The 22,049-nt window shown below is 43.2% G+C and overlaps 1 protein-coding gene and 1 long non-coding RNA gene across 2 annotated transcripts; both read right to left on the bottom strand.

Moving 5' to 3' along the window:
• Positions 1 to 20: 20 nt before the first annotated feature.
• On the bottom strand, positions 21 to 17,941 carry DHRS7 (dehydrogenase/reductase 7). Its single transcript, XM_068947390.1, has 7 exons — positions 17,685 to 17,941; positions 13,458 to 13,610; positions 10,320 to 10,426; positions 9,057 to 9,296; positions 2,699 to 2,821; positions 1,022 to 1,237; positions 21 to 246 (listed from the first exon to the last, which is right to left on the bottom strand). Exons 1-7 carry the CDS (start codon positions 17,809 to 17,811, stop codon positions 211 to 213), a joined length of 1,002 nt encoding a protein of 333 aa, XP_068803491.1. The 5' UTR covers positions 17,812 to 17,941; the 3' UTR covers positions 21 to 210.
• Positions 13,723 to 15,341, bottom strand: LOC138067550 (uncharacterized). The gene is made up of 2 exons (XR_011141710.1): positions 15,224 to 15,341; positions 13,723 to 13,851 (listed from the first exon to the last, which is right to left on the bottom strand). It is a non-coding gene; the product is annotated as an uncharacterized lncRNA (long non-coding RNA).
• Positions 17,942 to 22,049: the final 4,108 nt, after the last annotated feature.

Here is a 22,049-nt window from a genome sequence, read left to right as displayed (position 1 = left end):
GTGCAAAGACATAAAACAGGTATGTTTAGAAACAGATTTTTATTCAGTTAAGTGTGTCTGCAGCTTGATATATTTGTCAAGTTACATGATGACAAAAGTACAACAGATTAAAAAAAGCGAAGTTTTTGTTTGCAGTCACGCAATTTAAAAAAAAAAAAAGTTACTCTCAGCCTTAACACCAGGATAGCAGGATTTTGTACAGGTCTGTTCTTACTTATTCTTTCTTGAGTAAGAGGCATCAGCATCCTGGAATGAGAATACATAAAATCACTCTTTCTCCTCCATGCTTTCTACTGTACTTAGTTTCAAGCCCTTCACCCACAGTGCTATTTCAGGCAAAATAACTTGTGACAGTGGGCAGCTACAGTGTGGAATTAGGAAGCTTTAGGTTGCGTGGGCCACCTTAATTTTTCCATTTCCTGCTTTTGGAGCACTTATATATGTTTTTTGTAGCAAATTCAACAAAAACACAGTAAGAAAAACACTATCTATGAAGCAGCATGGCTAGAATGAAACATTACACTGCACATCTGTCTTTTGATAAGTGAATGAGAGCAGAGACGTGACCGATAGTAGTAGTGCTTAATGTACTTCTGGGACGCGCTCAGATTACATGCCTGATATAGAAACTGGACACAAGCTAGAGAGAGATTGTCAACAGTCTTAATTTCAAGTTGCATTAAATAATTTACACTAGTGACTTATATAGCTCAAGCTCTGAGCCAGTGCCGAGTCCTGAACTTGCAGGCTGCGTGATGAAGCTCACAGGCGACATTTGGCATTACAAGATATACTGACTTCATTATTCTGCGATGTGACCACGCTGCAGTAATTCTAGACTACCAGGCACACAGCTAGGGAGTCCAGCCTGGCATCAGCTGCTAGGGAAGTGAGGAGGAGGAAAAGAAACAGGGCCAAACTACAATCCCGACATTCCTACGGCTAAAGAGTCTGTCAGCAGCGTTTAAAAAAAAAAAAAAAAGCACACACAACAACAACAAGAGGAGGGGCATAAACTTACCACTCCACTCTTAAAGTTTTGGATTCTCCTCTTGCCCATCTTGTTCATCAGCCACCAAGCCCACGTGGGTGCATACTGCCAGAGGTAGCACACTGCCAGATAGGGTTGGTCGCTGATCCACGCTTCCTTCAGATCATTGACAGTGCTAACCAGGGTGAGCCGGACACAGCGATCGGTTGGCATCTTGTGGGACTGATCACCGCTCTTCTCCAGTGACTGGAGGGAGGGGTGGGGAGAGAGAGCGAGAGACAGAGAGAACGGAGGGATTAACAGTGGGCTCCGTTTTGTGAGCAGAGGAGGGAAATAAAGAGCTAGGCTCTACGTAACATACTCCTCCTAGTTTCTCCACTGTGCAAAAGTAGAGTTACCCAGCCAGCGCAGCACAGACTGGGGCTGGGAAACCTGTCCCTCAGTATGCTAATCCTCTACTGATTTTGGTGTAGGAACACCTTCCACCTACCTTCCTTTAGCACTCATGCTTAAATAAGCACCTTTTACATTAAGGCATGCTTGACTGAGGGTTCAAAAAGGTAAAACGTGCATCTCCCAAATCTCCAACAACAGCATGGCTTATAGTTTTGTGCTGGTACGTTGTTCTACAATAGTTAGCTATTCTGCAACTGAGGGCCCTGAAACATGGAGACTTTCCTGTCCCCAGCTGTCCACCTGATTTTATGACACAGGTTACTCTGTAACCAAGTCAGCACACCTCCCATTAACTTAAAATCCTGCCAGCCCTGGCATAGGGGCAGTAATCTCAGAGGAGGGAAGAGCAACAGACCTCTTCAATGGCAACAATGTCTTATATCACATGTATTGCTTAGTGAATGTAAGCCACCGTCCTGTGAATTCATGTACGCTTCATTCCAGCAGCAGCAGACTGCTCTGTCAACCTCTTCCGTTTCCTGGAGCAAAAGGAATTCTGAGCTGGAATTTATCTTCCTCCCAGGTCTTTTGCCATGCAGAAATCTGAGGAATTTGTTTTGCAGGATTTCCCGATTGCTCAGAAAGAACATCTTTTATTTCATGCAAGTATGTAGTTTTGCAAGCCAAAAATCCTTTCAGAATTCAAACAAAAAGGAGGAATCTTTTTTTCTTCCCTCCTACTGGTAGATTATCTTCAGCTTCAAATGTATAGAATTTATGAAGTATTACCAGAACGTGTCCTAGCAACAGTTTTTGCTAGCTATTTTGTTAGACAGTCTTTATTAAAAGCAATTGTGCAACTGGAACAGCCACCAACAGGAAACAAAGTACGTGCTTTCCATCAGCTGACTGTAGTCGCTTTGCCAACAATTGCACCATAGCCAAGTGCACAGGGGACGTCTGCAAGCAAAGCAAACAAAAAGCTACCTATGCAGCAACTATAGTATTTTGCACTGAGGAACTCTGTCCAGCAAATCCTGGCCTTTCCCCTAGTGCTGCAGCAGGGCAGCTGCATAGTAAATCCTGCTATACAGGGATTGTATGTGGTGGAAGACATCAGGCATAACAACTCTCAAACGTTACTTTCATAGAGTAAACAGAGTAAATTCTGTGCCCAAGTGTTTCTTGCTAAGAAGATGGGCTTGATGTTTGCTGGAAGGAGGAAAAGAAAAATCACAAAAGGATCATTGGGCCTGCAGCAAAAGTTAGATTTATCATAGCAGAATTTTAGGGGGAAATACTGCTCCTTACCTTTGCGAGATCCTCCGTAAAGACATTTTGTATAATCTTAGACTGGACAGGTCCTGGGCAGATGTTTATAATACTTATCTCAGGGTAGTCAGTGAGCTCAGTCCGAAGAGAATTAAAAAAACCCTACAAGAAAAGACTTTATAATGTGATTTTCCTTTGCCACATTTCCACGTGAAGTACGCCTTAATTAACGCCGCTTTTTAATTCTAACTCTATGCTGTAAACATAGCTAGTATGCCACTAAATGCAATTCCTACCATTTTGTTTGGCTTTTCGTATTCAATGGCTAATTTAAAATTTTAACTGCCCTTATATACATTGATAACGTGAGGTTATATATAAACCACCAAGCAATCTATCCTTGACCTCTCAAATACTCAATAACTTCTCTAAACTACAGAATTCTCCCAAATTCTGCTGTCCCTGTATACGGACAAGTCCCACCAACAGAGCATTAGGTGGGATCATCTCTGGCTTATATACGCAGCTTTAGCTCCCACTGAAGTTAGGAGTGGCCACAAGCACTTGGCATCTCTGAAAGTCATCTCTGCGCCATTTTGGCAGTGGAAGTGCTGCCAGACTAAGAGTTGCAGCATCACAGAAATCCTTTCTTCACAGGTGGATCGCTCTTTGTGGTGAGATTAAAGCTTTTAAACTGTCTCTACTGAGTAAGTGGCACTACTCCTTACATAAGAGAAGAGGAAAAATTCAATTCTGCACCACTGAATTCACTGCAGATTTGGAAAACTGTGACCACATAGATATAAACCATTTTTCAATTCAGGGATACATTACCAATGCATATAAGTTAAACTTTAATTACAAAAGCTGCAAATATTTGTCTTTAAGTTAGCAAGATAACTTTTCTTAACCTCAGTAGCATTTAACGTTTAGACAGCACAACGTTATGGGGAAACAACAGATTCAGGAACGGGCTTTCTCTGAAACTTGCTGAAGAAGCACTGCAGAGCTATGATTTAGCAAACAAAACATCATGTCCTATCTTTGATCTAGTTCCTATAGTTCTCTGTATTTATTCCTCCACATAATTTTGTGTCACAGCAGAGACGGAACACAAGCTGATGAACTTCTCCCTGTAAACTGTAGTACAAATTTACCATTTGATTACTCCTTTCCATAGACTTCATAAAGGAAACCAAACAGTCTGATAACATCTCTATTTAGTCCAGGATGCACCTGATTAGAAATACATCATAAGAGCTAAGCATTAAATTGCTGTCGGCCTTGAATTTGAGAGAAACATATTTTTCCTACGTCTGTGGCTACGGCATCCTCAACACAATTTGAAATGCTGTTCTACTCTGAAGGGTGAAAGAGGAACTCTGACTCCAAGCTGCCATTCAAGCGTTCAGAGTTTTACTGGCTCATGAGCACGTCTCTCCTTTTCACTGCTGCTGGCGCACAACTGCCAGCCAGCTTGAGGAAAGGGCTGGCTCTCACAAAGCTCTTCACTGAATTGCAGCGTAGGGCTAAATTCAGTCAGATACGCTCCTGTGACCATACAGACAAGGCCACCTGGGGCAATCCACTACAGAGCAATGAGCTGCACACACCTAGGACCAAGAACAGACCATGGGCTCTAAGTTCCCAGTTGCTGGTGACTAATTCCAGCTTTGAGACCGCATTCAGGCTTTGCGGCTACGCTCTGTATAAAAGTTCACCCTGGCGTGGAACATGTCCTGTGTGAAACAAGATGTTGTCAGCTGGCCTAACACCACAAACTTTGTGACAAGTGAAGAGCCACGAGGCCCCACGGGGAAAAGATGGCAGCGTATGTCAGACTGATGAGAATGGCCATTTGGGTGAAGGGAGAACGTGGCACTGCTCCTTTCTCAAGTGAGTGCTCTTTATCTTAAGTATTTACTGCAGCAGGGACTGGAAGCCCAGTCCCTCCTAGAAATAAATACTCCCTAAGCATTAGGCTATTACTCTAGGTTTTCTCCCTCATTAGTTATTCCATCAATAGTGGACTGCTCAAACAGGACTACGCAAGAGCTTTCCCAGCGCGCTTTCCCTTGTCATTTCCTGGTGATCTGGAGGCTGGTGAGGAAGAGAACTGACTCCCATTTTGCCTGAAGGGGACAACCTCTGGCACGTACTTCTAGGAGGCAGGAAGGCTGCAGGGAGCATATCTAGAAACACTGTGATAGAAAGGAAGAGGAGCCAGCAACACTGCTCTGTCACTTGTGATAAAGCACCTACACACACTCATGCTGGGAGATGTTCAGGGATCCATATTCTACAGAGAAACGGGCAGTCCCAAGTCAGGCACTTGAAGGCAAATCAGTGCAGGCAGTTCAGCAGGCAGCTTCCTGCAGAAGGCACTCGCTTTGGCACACTCAAATCTAAGACTGCTGCTTCCCTCCAAGTATTACAAAAGGAGTCTTGGTATTTAGCACAGGGTTGCAGACTTGAGCAAGTTGTGAGATAGCCAAAAGCCTGAGGACCACTATCTTACATACTCTCAGTCCCCTCTGAGGGCAATATCTGCGTTATATACGGGCTCTGCAATTCCAGCACCCATCTTAGATATCCACAGATGGATTGTATGAAATTCTTCTACTCCCTCCCAGAAAAGTCATATAAGTTCTAAGATAGATAAAGTGCTCTTTTTCTTTAAATTTAGGTTAGGAACAGATGCAGATTTGGGAGTAGTAAAGGGACCTGGGGACAAGGGGACAAACCAGAAGATTTCCACCGAGCCCAAGCCAGCTGCAGCATAAGGAGCTGGGCAAATCTGCACAGGGTCTGTGGAACAGGAACTGTTTTAGCCATTTCTAGGCCTCTTCATTTAGCAAGCAAATCCTAGTAGATGCTGAAGACAAGGCTGAACTGACTTCTATCAAGACAGAAACATACTTCAGAAATTCTCCTGATAATTAGTGACTTAAAGGCACTAGCAGTTACTGTCCAGGGCAATCAACATGCTTATTAGACCAAGTCCTGATTAGGGAGCTTTTTGAAGGTCACCATTTCCTAAAGACTCCACATGCCACCAGTTATATGAATTAGTAACTAGATGAACAGCACATGATCTCCACAAGCATCACTACACTAGGAAAGAAAGCGTATCAGACTCAGACTTCTGTGGACTTGCATCATGCTCTTATTGCCCTTTACTTCAGTTCTGGAAGGGCCCTTCCATCAGTAAAATGTTGTTGCAAAGAATTCCATTTTGACTGAATCAACATATACTTGTTTCAAGAACTAATTTTAATTTGTAATTGTTTCCTTCCTTCCTTCCTCCTCCCCTACTGCTGTTTAAAAGAAATTTAAAAAACAGAACAAAAGAGGGTACTTTTCCCTCAAAAGGGAAAACAAGGTATATTTAAGATTCTGTTAACTGCCACAGCTGCAGTAGACTCCAAGGCATGAAGTAAAACCAAAAAACTATCAGATGAATTCAGATACACACGTATTTAATAACTGATGGCTAAAATGCAATCTTCAGTTCAAGAAAAATCCCATAACGCAGGTTCATAGATGCTGGGAACACAACAGGAGAAGGATCCCTGTGCTTTCTTCTATTTCTTCCACCCTCTCTCTAGTCATCTGCTCCTGGTCATTGGCAGAGACAGACTACTGGGCTCTCTGAAGACTACTGCCATTATTGTATGCTTCCTTCACTTGAATTCTACTGGGAAGTTAGGTATTTCAATAGCTTCTTATAGCTTTGGGGGGGGGGGGGGGAGGGAGGAAGAGGGTTCCTGTCCATCTCTAGCCACAACTCTAGGCTGACCTTTTCAAAAGACTCAGTCTGGTTTAGAGATCTGCATTTGCAAGACACATGTTTTCACAACCGAAATTAGTACTTACAGAATAAGGAATCAGCTGTGAAAGAAACAAGGGAGGTTTGGAATCTGGCCTTGTTATTGGACAGAGGTAAAAAATAACTCAACTGCTTAACATCTTTTTTAGTTTATTTTTACATAATATAGAAATTTTACTGACCTATTTCTTAAGCCTCCTCTTCCACATTCTCAGTCTTAACACAATTAAGTTATCTTCAGAGAATTTGTGCAGCAACTTGTGAATTCCTTGTGCTCTACAATTAACCAAGCTTAGACCAATTACACCACACCTAAAAAAGGTAGTTCAACTGAAAGACTACTTAATAAAGGAAATAAATGGAGTCCATGCTTCTGCTTTGTGCTTTTCTAATCGAAATCCTAGAACTAAATCAAAGGCTGGCCTCTTAACAGACAGTTCCATCACCTTCATCTAAAGGAGGAGCAACAGATCTTCTCTCCCCATTACTAACACAAATTTTTATTAGCAGAGACCTATCACTGTACTTACACTTATCCTTTCAGATGTCTAGACTTTGCAACTTAGGCTGCAAAATGGCTTTGCAGTGCCAGCCACTTGTTACTTTTTTGTTGTCATTAGTTAAGTTGTCAAGAAAATAATGACTCAATACATTAAGCAAAGTTATTCACTCTGTTTATGTCCTTAAATTGAGCAGGGAGTAATAAGCTGCCAGGTTTTTTTTTTTTTTTTTTAAAATCACTGAGCCCAGCTACAGTTTAGCTTTCTGAAATCGAAATGTACATTAGTCAATGTGGAGTTCAAACAGTGGCAAAAAGACAAACATGTCTAAATTTAATTACTTAAACAAATGATTCTGCAATGATATAGGCAATCTTCCCCCCCCCAAGATACTTTTCTGAGCTCTTTCATGTTTTTCCTGCATGAGTGAAACTGTTTTTACAATAATTCTAAGTAGTATTCAAAGTTAGATGTTATGCAGACAGTAACAGGTCCTCCCTCATGAGATACAGTGGTTTGAAGACCTGGCAGCTCAGAGTAAAACTCAGAACTATTGGGAAGATTCTTTCCAATTTTCCTAGTCTAGATTAGGCATTCTCATTTCTCTCGTTAAATCTGCTTTACCACTCACTATTCTCACCTTACTCTCCTAGAGGTCTCCTCTAGTCTGAAATTCTCACTAGCAATTATTCCTCCCTAACTGGATTAGGGGGACACCATTAGGGCTTCTATGTGCACCAGAATAACCTTCTGATTTAGGTACTACTTAATCAGAATCTGAGGCCAGAGGCAAAGTGATCTTGTTTCACATGGGAGTTTCACTAAATACTGGTCAGGCCTAATTAAGATTGCAGTTGCATTTTGGTCAGTGCAATAAACCCACACTGGAACCCTGAGATATCTCACTATAGGATTCAAGCAATGTTTCTTGCAATTCCCAGTTTTTGCTATGTTTCCCCCACAAGTTCAAAATCAGTCACTTGAAGTACAGTAGAGTTCTCCTTGGTCAAGTCGACCCTCACTTAGTTTTCCAGAACTCACAGAAATCGTAATCCCCCAAAAAAGAGGGCAGGGGGAAAGGGCAGGAGTCTCAGGCATGATTCACACTGTTCTCCCACCATGTTCCACTTCACATAAGCAGGGACTCCTCCCAGCACAGCACCATTTGAATATTTGCTCACAGTGGATCAGATGAGAAGAGGCAGAAGGGAATCCAAGCTGTGGGTAAGCGGTGGAACTAAGTCAGAAGGAGCACAGGAGCAACCCCCTCCTCTGGGTTATGCACACCTGTACACTCAGCTCAAAAAAACTGCTGTAAGCTTCTGTATGGTCGCTCCACCTTTCATATCAAACATTGTTCAGTTCAAAAGGCTTGATATATTTATTATGGAATAAGTTTTGACATAATTGACAGATCACCACCACAAACGTTTTTGGCTTATTTGTTTACTGTACAGTTATTCTTGCTCTAAAACATAAGCTGCCCATTTGCCAGAAGATATACTATTATAAACATATTGTATGTTTAAGAACAGCATATTTCTATGCAACCCCAGTGTTACTCAATGGGATTTCATCTGCATAAAAGCTGTGTTTAAGGGCTTTTTTTCCCTCCCAAATATTCTCTATTTTGTCTTTCTGCTTTCTGATAGGAGCATCGTGCCAGGGACATACAGCTATCCAGTTCTTACAATAAGTCAAGTTCCCTTAGACTCACCTTTTGTTTTGAGAAGAAAATAGTTAGTGAGGAATTTCTAGTGTATTGTTAGCTGAGGAAGGTCCTGAAGTCCAACTCAAGGGCAATTTAGAGGCAGCAAAATTAGAAGTCAGAGGAAAAAAAATCCACCCTCCCCTAGTTCTTCCAGGCCAGAGAACCACTAAGTTTCAGAGCAAATTAATTCTAAAGCACTTTCAGAACCTAAGTTACATACGCTCTGTGCAATTTCAGGTGAGACTGCCATTTTCTGCACAGAATAAAAGTCCTCCCAAGGAACAGATGCTACAGCACTAAAACAAAGCTGGTTTATTGCATAACAAGACACAATTAGTTTCCAGAAATGTAACTTACCTGCAGAGCATGCTTGCTGGCACAGTACCCAGAGGCAAGAGGAGCTCCCATGATACCCATCACACTGCTCACAGTAACAATCTTTCCTTTTTTCCTTTGGATCATGTGATTCAGGACATATTTTGTTAAAGAGATTGTACCTAGGTAGTTAAGTTCCATTATGGCACTGAAAACATCCAGGTTTGTATCCACAAACAGAGAGCGTTGGGAACGTCCACCATTGTTGACCAAAACGTCAATCTCAGGAAAGATACAGCAATAAATTAATATAACACACTTCCTTTAATATCTGCACCTCCTCAGGCAATTAACAGCTTCTCCTCCTCCCACTATTATTGTCTCTGCCATAAAAGTAACAGCTATGAACTGCTGAAGTAGTTTTGGTAGCTACTCTCTCCCAGCAGACTTCCCCTTTGAGTTGAGCGTAGCTGATTTGGAGCAGAGTCAACAAGAGAGGAATACGGTGTACTGATGCCAAGCAAAGGTGAAGTCCTAGTAGAGGAATAGTGGCAGCCAGAAATTGTTTCCCATCTGATATTTTTTAACCCTACTGCATTGTAGCAAGTACCATGTGACATCCAGCTCCTGCAAGGTGACCTCTGTAGATCAGTTTTGTGCAAGTATATGATCCAACGGGAGTAAATAACAGAAGAAACAAACCTGGTGCTAATAATTTCACTGTGAAACCAGAATCTCAGTGGACTAAAGGCCTAGCTCAAAGCTTCAGACACTGTACTTCATAGCGGTCAGATCTAACTAAGTTGTCTCAGCTCCATACTCTGTACTACCCATCCGGAAGACTACGCACCAAAGAAGGGAAACAGCTCAACCTGGTAGCTGGTTTTGTCCCATATGGCTCTAAGCCCAAGTTACATGCATTACTGAAACTACAAAATAAAGCTTCTGGCTTTCATACAGAATTTTAAGTCCAAAATATAAACTTGAGGATTGTTCTAGTTGGTCCAGAAATCTAGTGACATCAAACAAGCGATTTTTAGTTCCTGGTAATGGCCAAGGATCATTTGGTCATTGCTGCTTCAATGACCAAAAGTCAAAACCAAGCAAGTCAAAACCTGCTGAAAGCCAGAAGCAAACAGAAGGAATGAGAATTCTCGTCCTGTCTTGCATGTTTAATTCTGAAACTTGGGTAAGACGCAGAAACTGCTCAATTTACCTTATGATAGAATAAAAGCAAGAGAAAAATATATGCAGGAACAGGATATGTTCAAGGCAGAGAAGTTCAGCCTCAGAAGCGCACCTTACCTTGCCAAAATGCTTAAGAACACTGTTGGTTGCAGCTTCATGAGAGCGTCTATCAGTCAAGTCAAGACGCAGAACAAGAATATCTTTTTCACCCAAGTTGCTGATCTCTAAAAACAACCATAAAGTGAATGGGAACCAACAAAAATCACTATTATAACAATAGTGAGAAATTTAATGTGCCTTTACACCCCACATTTTTCATTAAGACACCAAGAGACTGTTTGGATTTGTTTTTAAATGATCCCTACACAGAATCCATTTTTAATCTGTTCATACTAAAGCCCTTCTTTTCCCATCCTTATGTTTTCTACTTGCAAAAAAGCTTGACTTTATTAAATGAAAAAAGGCTTGTGCCGCATACTACAAGAAATTCCATTCTCCAAATAAATTGCAGTGGCTAGGAGTAACATGCAGCAGGATTATTTGATACCTAAGTGTTTCATTAAGCTGTTGAGGAGCAATGTATTGGCAGCCCTGATATTTTGTTTTTAGGTGAACTGTTCAATCATGATTATTCCTGACAATGGGAACAGTATTGTTCATCCCAAAAGAGATGGGGAAATATGGTCTAGACGAGTGAATAACAGTGTGCATGAAAAACTGGCTGGATCCCTGAGCCCTGGCAGTAGTAGTCAATGCTTCAACATTGAACTTGTGACCTTTATGAGCAGTGTCCCTCCAAGGAGGGAATTTTTTCATGTCTTCATTAATGACCCAGATGATGGGATAGAAGGCACTCTCAGCAAGCTTTCAGATGACCTCAAGTTCAAAGGAGCAGCTGATATGCTGTAGGATAGGACTGCCTTTCAGAGACATCTTGATGAGCTGCAAGAACGGACTGACAAACCTCAAAGCTCAAAGTCAAACGCAAAACTCTGTACCTCAGACAGAATAACACTATGCAGTACTACCAGCTGATGTTAGAACAGCTAGGCATCAGCCAAAAAAAAGAGAAGAACCTGAGGTCCTGATGGAAGGACAATAGAAAGTCGAACACAAATCAGTAGTGAGCTATTGCTTTTGAAGGCTACTGGCCTGCATTTGCAAGAGCATAGCCTGCAGACTGAGAAAAGTGATCGCTCAAGTGTCTCTGCATGGTGCTCTAAGACTGCAGCGACAGTACTGGGTCAAATTTTGGGCCCCCTAGTACAAGACAGATACTGACCAACTGGAGAGACCAGTGCAAGACTACCAAGATGGTGAGGGGGCTAGGATACATGACAAACCAGGAAAGGCCTGGAAAGTTGAGTTTATTTAGCCTTGAGAAAAGAAGGACAAGAGGGAAAGTGGGACTAATTGCTGTCTTCCCCTACTTAAAGGCCGGCTATGGAAAATATGGAGCCAGTCTTTTCTGAGGTTCACAGAGCAATGACAAGGGGCACAAGCTGCAGCAGGGGAAATTCCAAATGTGATATATTTAACCACCCACACTAGATGTAAGGGAAAAGACTAGAATAGGTATCTAAAGAGGCAGTTGAATCTCCACCCGCAGAAATATTCAAAACTTATCTGGACAAGGCCCAGAGCAACCTGAGCTGACTCTGAAGTAACCACTGCTGTAACTCTCTCATCCCAGGAGCTTTAGAAGCAAGCCTATACTAACCTGGGCTCTCGGCAGGACAAAAGCGTGGTTTTACAGAGCTACATTGTTTTGTATCAGCTAAAGATGTGGTAGAATCACAGCAGCACTGGCTAGGTCATATATCCAAATAAAAGAAAATTATGCTACTGAAGAGTTTCCAACATTCCTACTAATTTGACCAATAGCTAAAAAAAGGTCAGAGCATAGCTTTGCAAAAAAAGCATTGCTTCATAAGACGTTAAAGCCAGTATATAACATAGATAAGACACTGGGTGGGGGCTAGTTCAAATTGGCAAAAGCAGAAATTATCTTAGGTAAATTCATGCTCTTGCTTCATATCAGTTGAGATAGTCTTTCTGAATATTCCTTAGTACACTGCACTCAAACATTGCCTGAAAATGAACATCCAGAATTATGGCTCCTGCCATATTTGGTCTTATCAATGTTTTGTAATGACAACAAACTGCCACAGACACAACTGAAGTTGCATATATTCACTGACCACTAAACATTGCATCATACAGCCTTGGAATTCTGCCACGATCACCACTTAACCATGCTGTCAATTTAAGCCCCTCTACTTCCTTTGGAAAATACCTACTTAAATTTTTTCAAAGCATCAGAAAATGGAAATAAGGAATCGTGCATTTTTGAAAACTTCTCGTCAGATTTTCAGAATACCCTGCTACACTTTAGGTTTCTAAAAATATTTAGGTATTAATCCAGACACACATATCAATATTCACTAGCACCCATTCCACATAACCTTCAGACATTCCACTGCCATTACTAGGAGTGCATTGTCACTGTAGTAGTTTTGAATACTCAGCTATGGAGGGTAAGTAGCCTGCCAGACCTAATGATAACCATGCTCAAAAACAGTTTGTTTATTAACATGAAAAAATTGTCTAGCCTTCTCCCTGTCAAGCCAGAAAATACTGGGGGAGGGAGGGGCAGGGAGAACAGGAGGAACAAAGTCATATTCCAGATTCAGCAGGCAAATGAAAGATAACTGGAATAGTTAAATATCCTACTTTTCATATTGACCTCTCGTGATCTGCAGATCACCTCCCTTACAATTGATCAAAACAACTTTTTCGAACACTTCTATTCATTCCTTTTCCAAGAAGGATAGTTCTTGGCAGTTGGTCAGACTGTGATATATACAAACCTGAAGGAAGATTTTTTTCCCCCCTCCCTGAGCAGCATGCAGCTACATGGTTTGTTTCTAAATAGGGTGCTACTCCTCAGAATTGTTTCCTCCCTTTCCCCACTGCATTTGTTCCTTTTTCAATTCAGTAACTTTTAAGACCATTTGCAATTATATTGAGATTTTTAGGTAACACTGCTGTGTTAAGGAACTTGTAGTGCCAGTCTGCAAAAAGGCTTCTTGCTCCAGAGAAGAAATGACTTGCTTCAAAGCTACAGTGAAGCTACCTCTAAAGCTTACTTTTATCATTAAATTTAATTACTGTGATATATGGGTTAGTACTTCTGGGCCAACTCCAGCACAGTAGGAGCGTGACTGCTTGCATGAAGCAGTAACTTATACTTACCAAGGCATTTCTTTTTCACTCTTTCCAGCTCATCCTCTCTTCTCGCTGAGATGGCAAGCAAAGCTCCTGTCTTTGCTAGCTGGTAAGCCAATTCCTCTCCAATTCCACTTGAAGCTCCTGTCACCCAGACAACCTTGCCAGGCAGTTCGTTTTCTATCAAAGGAATCAAGACAACAGTTGACACATTGCCAATGCTAGGATAAACATCATCATTAAGCCATTACAGGTGTACAGTTTGATATTATTCGTAACAAAGGTACTCAACTTTTTTTTACTACAAAATCCCGATTTCTTTATTTTTAGTCCTGTGCAGTTGTGAAATTGTTCAGTGCTGTTCTGTTGCCACTTGAACTTCAGTCCGAGGCTAATCTGAATAAACACGGATTATCTCTACCTGATGGAAGAAATGTGATTGCCTTTCTGCAAGCCATCCACACACAGCATTTCCACTGACCTCAAAGAGAGCCTCAAAGAGGAGAGAACTCAGAAATGACAGCAAACAGCTACTATATTGACAGTCCAAACAAAAGCCTAGGCATACCTTTCCCAATAAGTGTTCTAACCCCCAAAATGTCACTAATTGCAGACTGAAGCAAATTCTCCAAATCAGAACAAACTGAATGGACATTCATCCACTTCCTTTGGAACCCAGTGAACAGTGCATGATTTAACTTGCAGAGTAGAGTATAGAAAGCTCCCAGTGCTTAAGCCCATACTGGAATCTGCTATATGCCTATACCACCTGCCCAGGTGTATTGTTTTAACCTCTAGTAAATACGTTATCATATTACTTTTACTCCTTTGTTCATACGCCTGTTCCCCCTTGTCTGCAGTCATTTTCCCCTCCCCTCGACACACCTGAGTATTGGGAAACTGTTTAGCTTTTCAGAAGTCTATTCAAGATCATTAAAATAGACAATTTTTATTCATTCCAGCACATGATTTAAGGATGCATGATCACTAATATCAGAGCACTTTCCAGACTATATCATTGACTAACACTCACATGTGTTCTCCAGGATTAATCTTAGTGAAAATCTGATTTAAGTACTGAAAACACTGCTGAGAAGCTCTTGCTTGCGTACCAGCTTTGCACAGACAAGGATTCTAATGATTTCTAGCCATGCAGGAGAGCTGTCTTGTTGTAACTCAAGCAGCAGAGCCAAATTCAGTTCCTCACACTTAAAGCCAGTCTACTCTGAAAAAGGCCTTAACAGCAATTTTTTTTCCAATTCACTGAATTTCACCTGTTCATTTAGTCTAGTAAAATGCTTTTTCACCTAAGCCAGTGGGTATAACTACTTGCTTAAGCTGAGTTTGTAGAACTCGCAGTCAGTGTTATTTTTCTTTAAGCTGATCGAGTTTTAGCCAAAGACAAATCCCTCCTAAAACCAAGTAAAAAAAAGACACACCACACAATACAAAACAAATTCCACACACTTTTTAAAAAACAAAGCCCATTTCCAAAAGAGAGGTGCATTTTAAAGTTAACTTGAGAAAGAATCAGTATTACTGAAGCAGTAGGAACAACCGTTCTATTAATAATTATACCAAAAGGCTTCTATCATTAAAGGTTATTCAGCCTCTCTTCCTGCAGTTTCACTCCAACACATCCCCAACCCATTGGTTTATCCACAAGGAACATGGGGGTTCACCTCTCAGATAAAAGTTTTCTTTGGCAGAAAACCTGTGTATACAAACCCTCCAAGAACAGAGGAACACTGCGTTTGTCCTCCCAACATGGGCAAACTTTCCTCCCTGCTTACCACACTCCTCTCCTCTTGCTACTGAGGAATAAATTCGTTTCCTGCCTTGGACTACTTCACTGCAGCTACTCTGGATCTTGTTCTGTCAACAGAACAATTAGAGATAAGGAAAGTTTTCCACCAACTCCTCAGTGCTGATAGTCACCAAACCCTGAGCTACTGGAGTTAAATATTCAGTTATATACTAGCTCAAACATGGTTGTAGAACAAGTATCAAACTAGCTTGTTCTAGAATAAATGTCCTGTTGCTACTGTAAATAACCTGGAATGGTTAATTTTTAAACTTAAAAAAAGGAAAGTGGAATACATTATCACTAACCATTAACTTTTATGTTACAAGGTGTAACGTAAGAGAAAGTTTGGGGTGGGGAAGTTTAGAGCATCCTCCATTTCCCCCCCCCCCACCTTCAATCATACCATTATTCCCAGTTTCAAGACTAAGCTTCCACATACATACCTAAGTAAAAACATCCTCCTTAGCCCAATACTACTACCCTGTCTGAAAAGCACACTGTTCAGAGTAGCTGCCGATCAGCTAAAGTGAAACACAATGATACATAATGAAATCACCCAGCACCCAGTAGCCCTTGTCCCCTAACCATATAAGTGTTTAGAATATGAGAAAAACAATCCAGCATCTGCCAGGGACAATAATCCGCAACTTCCCTATAGGTGTGAACCACTGAAATGGAACCAATCCTACCTATATTATGGCTGTTAAGCCATAATTCCTGAACATTAGGGCCATTCTTTGTAAGTACAGTTCACAGAACAAGAGAAGGAAACACATGAGATCAAAGTGTTTGCTGATAAATGTGTTTCTCTGCAAAAACTTCAACAGAAATTCATGCTAAGGTTGTAGAAGCTATTGCACGATATAAGACAGCAAAAGCAATCAATATCAGCTTTAAGTAAAGATCAAGTTTTCCTCCAGGTGAGCCACGTGTTACTTACCTACAGATATCTGTAGGTACACTACATTACATGCGCTGTCAACATGGGGAAGAGGAAGAGAAGGGGAACATGTTTAAAGGAATCGTTTTTAAGCATTTGTCCCTTCTGTTTTCCTAACAGTTACTACTGAGGCACCTCTATCCCATATGTAGATGGGGGAACTATCAGCAAAATGCCACTTAAAATGCTACTGTTTGAGCTACACATTTCAGATAATTACAGTCATTGAGGTTTGGGGGGGGGGGGGGGGGAGGGTTTTTAGCCAGAAAATTGCTCACCCTTCTCAAAGAAGCTTATGTTGACAAAATTCTGATTCACTCCGTGTATCACATGTTGAAACAGTCGCATCAGAAAACAATTACATTACTATCTTTGTGTGGGAGTTTTTAGAGACTAGTTAAAAGGTTTCCAGGCTTCCAATAAGACTGAAGGTTACGTTCAAACAAAGCTCTGTCTTCCTGAGAGTACCCAAAACTCACCATGCTGTGCACGCTGATCCCTCAAAAGGGCAAAGCTTAAGTCCTGGTTGTATTCATCAAGCTTTACCTTGTTTCCCTGCCTCGACACTTTTGTTAGTCTTCTTTGCAAAGCCCGCACACAGGTTTCATGTAGGAGTTACTATGAAACTTCAAACTGCATACAGAAAGAGCGACAGAGGATTGTTCCCACAGATTCAAATTGAGTATTTCTTAGAATTTCACTACTTGTGCACACTTGAGTGTCCTCGTCTCCATTTCGCAGACTAGCACTTTCGCCACAGGCACCTCGGGAAGAGTGGGCCACACTCACAAACCCAGGGAAATAACCTCCACCTTCTCCCATTTCTTCTGTCCAACCTGAAGATGCCCTCACCCCTCGCTTGTTGTCCTAGCCCCTTGGCTAACCCCAGGGACCCGGCCCTAGATTCCCATTTCCGACAGCCCTCCTTGCCAAGCTGGCTCCTAGCGTCCCTTGTCCCACTCGTTTCGCACCGGGCTGCTCCTCCCCGCAGGCCGCGAGGAGAGGACATCGCCTGGTCACCAGCCAGGTGGGCCACCTGCTTTCGGCACGGACCCCTGCGCCCAGAGCCACGCAGGCGCTGGCTGAGCCCCACTCAGCGGCGGGATGAGCGGCGATTTCCAGCTCTTTGGGCCAAAAGCGTCCACTAGGCAAGCAAAGGCTACAGCTCTCCATTTGTCAGGAAGAGGGCAGAATTACAGCCAAATCATACAGGTCGGCCCCTGCGAGAGCTGCAAAGCGCAGCCTGAAGTAATCACACTGAGCCTTTGCACCTGTAGGCATCAAAAACAACATATCGCCCCCCCCAAAAAAAAAAAAGCATTAAAGGCACAGGCAGCAGTTTTGGGCGGTGCTGCTCCCTTAGGCCTTTCGGTCAGCTGGGCGGGGGCCGCACGGACGCGGCCACGAAGCGGGGGGGAAGCACCTAAACCCACCCGGGGGGCGGGGGAAGAAGGATCGCGGCAGCCCCACGCGGGGCCGGGCCCGCCTCCACGCCGCGGCATGTTACCTGGCTTCTTGCCCCGCCACTCGGCCCACAGCACCGTGAGGTCGCCGTCCGCCCGCCACCAGCGGGCCAGCAGCGCCAGCAGGGCGCCGCCCGCCAGCAGCCCGCACACCACGCAGCCCCACACCATGACCGCCCGCCCGCCAACGCGACGCCACCCCGGCCGTCTGCGCCACCGCCGACCGCTCCCCTTTATGAGGGCGGGAGCCGCCCTGGCTGCTTGAGGCCGCCCCCTTCCCCGCCTCCCTCCCTCCCTCCCTCCCTCCCTCCCCCCCGGGGCCGCGCCGCGCTGCCCTCTTCCCGCCGCCGCGGCCCTGAGGCGGCTGTGGGGAGCCCCGCGGCCCGCTGCCGGCCCGGAGTTTGGGGCGGGGGGGGAGCTCATTTCGCAGCGGTTAGGGCGTCGCGAGGCGGGTTGTCGCCCTCCTCAGCCCGGCTTCCCGCTGGCTCCGTTTGCCGAGGCGGTGCCCGGCCCCCCCCCCCCCCCCCGCCATCCCGGCTCGGGCCGTCTCGGAGCCCAACGCTTCCGCCCTTGGGTTTAAACCTCCGCAGCCAGCGGTCAGCGCTGGGGGCTGCGGCTTATCGGGAAGGCGGGCGGCTGGTCCGCGGCTCCGAGCTGTCCGTTTCCTTGCTCGCGCTAACGCGCGGAGCTGGAAAACTCCGTTGTTCCTCCTGGCCTTGCGCTTCAAAGTCTCCTGTACCGGGAGAAACGGATGTAAAAGGGGAATCGGTAATGCTTTCTGCCCCCTTTCCGGGTAGCCGATGCGAAGCTCAGCCGGCGGCGTCGCTGGGGGACGCGCCGGCCCGTTCCCCAAACCTCGCAGGCCCAGGCCCCTCCATGCGTTGGCGTCCGCGCGGGACGGCCCTGGCCGCCCCGTCCTGCGCAGCTCTGCGCTCCGTCCCGGCTCCGCCGAGGACCACCGTCTTCGTGAGCCAACAGCGAAACCGCCACGAGATTTGCACTGCGACTTCCTGAGGCAAAATACAGCGGTGGCCTGCCTCGAAACCCCGCTCCAGAAACAGCGTTGTTTCGAGAGCCGGGATAGCCGTGCGGCGGGAGAGGAACCAGAAAGCCGCTGACAGCGAAAACCGGCCTTTCCCCCTGTCCCGTCAGTCAGAGCCTAACCCAAGCAACAAGGGAAAAGTGGCAGGAGAGTAAAATACACAAAGAACATACTTTGCCTCTGTAAATAGCGCCCATGCTCAACTGTCTCCAGACCAATCATTATTAACTAATTGCTTGCGATGTTTGAGAATAGAAACAGGCCTTTGCAGGGTTTGGAAGGAAGATTATCTGGTTTTTCACAGTTAGGTGTCGTGCTCTCAGCTCTTCATTGTATCTTTCTGTTTTCTCATGTTTGACAGATTTAAGAACTATTTATTTTGTGTTAGAACAATGCATAGCACAATGAAACCCTAATGCCAGCCTAAACATAAGTAATACAAATAAAGAGCAAGTCATGTCAAATATTTTGCTTGCTTTTCAGTGGAAAATTAGGAAATGGTGAACAAATGTTTTCTGGCAAAATGTTGGCAGTTGTCTACCCCTGCCGGAGCTTTATAATCATCGGGAGTATCTTTCTGGGTTTTATTTCCTGCTAGCAGGTGGTGCATGCCCTGTGATGAAGCCTTGCATCACGATGCACCAGAATGAGAAGTATAAAACTGGAATAGGACATGTACTGCACCTATGCAGTATTTCCAGTGGGGATTTTCCCTGGCTATCCCTGAAGAGAGAGGTATGCAGCAGCTCGGGCTAAGCACAGAAAGGAAAAGGTTGCAAGATCCCAGAATCCTGTGACTGGTGAATGGTGAGACCTTATCATGTAACTGTGTGCTTCCATCCTTTTTACCACATAAATGACTACAACAGATTTTTCCTGCTAAAATACAAGTTCACTAAACATTTTAGAGAGCTCTTGTGTATTTGTGTACATGCACACTCACCCCCAGTAGGGATTTTGCTGCCTGTCCCCGAGATTACAGAGGCAGGCATGTGTTGGCTCAGACTGAGAATGAAAAGGAGCCCACTGGAGAAGGTTACAAAGCCCTTTAAAAAGTAATGGCCACTTTTGCTGTTTTCCAACGTATAAAAAGAAAATATGTTCATCTTGTTAGTATTGTTTAATGGTAGACGGTAGCTAATTGTACTTAAGAAACTATCTTAATTATACACACCCAAGTGTTTCTTTTGAGATCCTTATCAGGTAGAAAGCATTAGAGTGACCACAGGCTGGAGCTTTTACATACGGCTGCTGTAACCATCTGAATTGTGCTAGTGATTGTTGTCTTCTCAATCCTAAAGCAACTGGAAAAAGAATGATGGGAGTAAAGGGTTGCCAGCTTCCGGTCTCATCTTGATGGTCAGCAGCGGTCTGGCTTTGCTTGCTGGAAGTACAGCTTCGAGCATGGACAATGACATGTGCTCTTTTTCTTGCTTCAGAGCTGACGGGTACTTAGAGAAGAGCTGTTTGACAAAGTACCAAAGCAAACTGAAACATCTTTTGAAGGATCACATCATAACGAAGCCTTTGGATTTGACCAACATCTAAATTCCCAAGCAAAACCAAAAAATATTTCTTTTTGTAATGCCTGAGCTTTACTTTCGATATGAAAAACTAATTTCACTTTCTAAAGAGGCCATTATTACTAAATTTTCACTTTCTGAACAAGTATTACTACTAACAATTTAAAACAAATGTGGTTGAGGGTTAAAGACTCGATCAACCTAAGTCAGCCCGAACGTCAACAGAGCAAATGACGGTTCTGTTGCAGTTGATGCAGCGATTTATGCAGAGAGCACTTTGGAGTTCAGTAAATATAGTGTGATATCTATACAAAGTGCATAACTGTGGTAGTGAAGGGCCAGAGCCAATGGGAAGCTGAAGTGCAAGGCTCTGAAAATAAAATGGGAAATGGTAACTAAAATGGGAGGTCACAGTCTTGCTCCATATCTTACTGTGAACCCCGGTGAGGTTCCCTTGTTGACTCTGTGGCAGCAGATAACAGATCAATTAAACTCAGAACATAACAAGATAACATGCTTTATTCTTACAGTTACGCAAATGATATTGACACACTTAAAAGAATGTAAGTAAAAGCAAGATAAGCTTCTGTCTCCACAGAAATAAGGCAGAAATAAATGTCTGATTAGATTGCTGTTTCTATATATTTATTCTTATACTGCAGTTGTGCAGTATTAAGAAGACCTTATGCACAAGTGCAATGATATAAACTCTCAAGTGCTCTTTATTAATGAATAATGAATGTATATTATTAGTAGCGCTGCTAAAAGAAGAAGGAAAACATGACAGTAGAGTGAAAAAGTGGAACCCTAGCAGTTCTCTTCAGCTTTCTGATTCTGATCAGATTTGTTTTGGTATGGCTTTTTGTTAGTATCTAAGCAGCTTTTTCTCTGTGACAATGTTTATGTTAGAAATGTCAGGAACAAAATTAGTAAGAGGCAAAGTCAGAATGATGTATTATATTCAACAATAAAAAAGATGAAACAGAGGTTTATCTAGTGGTTTGTCTGCCCACAAAACTAAAACTTTCAAGGCATGTGAACAGTTTTATTTTTGCATTGTAGTTGTATTCTGCAATAACTATATTGTAGCCCAAAGTCAGATGCCGGTGGAATGAATTTCAAGAACAGTATCAGAACTCATCCAAATTTAGAGCAGGTTCATGCAATGCATAGCCCTATCACATGTAGACTCATAAACATGTGCATATCATATACAGCAGAATATATCTCACGTGTATATATGGATTTCTTACGTAGAGTCCTGAGACAACACAGCAGAGTACCACTGGCCGCACTTCCTTCTGTATACTGGGGAGGGGGACAACTCCATGTGCACCTCTTCCTGCCCTACACGCTTTCATTTTGCACCTCTATATCTCTTTTCACACAGATTTCATCATCTTGGTTTTGCTCCATGATACTGTTATTGAAATGGTTTCTTCATCTAGTAGATTCTGGCATCCTTCCAGTACTCCTCATATCTGTTTCCCTATCCTGTTAGGAGTTTACAGCATGCTTCTTTATTCAAAGTTCATTCTTTGTCCTTTTGCCCCACTTGTTATTCCTGCATGATACTTTTCTGACACGTTGCTGCACTTCCAAACAAGGAACTGTTGGAACATATGTCCATATGTAACTAAGCCGTTATTAAGCTTTGCAGTCCTGCAAGATGGCCATCTCTTTTTCTTCAGGGTTCCTGTCGACTTCAGCTGAAGTAAGGCGGATGTTGTCTCTTCAGTGTTGGAGATGAGGCATTTTGACAAATGCAGAAAATGTGCACATTTCAGCTGTACATAAGAAATGAGTAACTATACATAACTGTCTCATAGAAATCATTCCGTGAT

The sequence above is a fragment of the Struthio camelus genome, chromosome 5, assembly GCF_040807025.1.
Source record: "Struthio camelus isolate bStrCam1 chromosome 5, bStrCam1.hap1, whole genome shotgun sequence".
Classification (NCBI taxonomy): Eukaryota; Metazoa; Chordata; class Aves; order Struthioniformes; family Struthionidae; genus Struthio; species Struthio camelus.
Note: the sequence above shows the minus strand (reverse complement) of the source record. Positions and strands in the feature narration are given on the sequence as shown.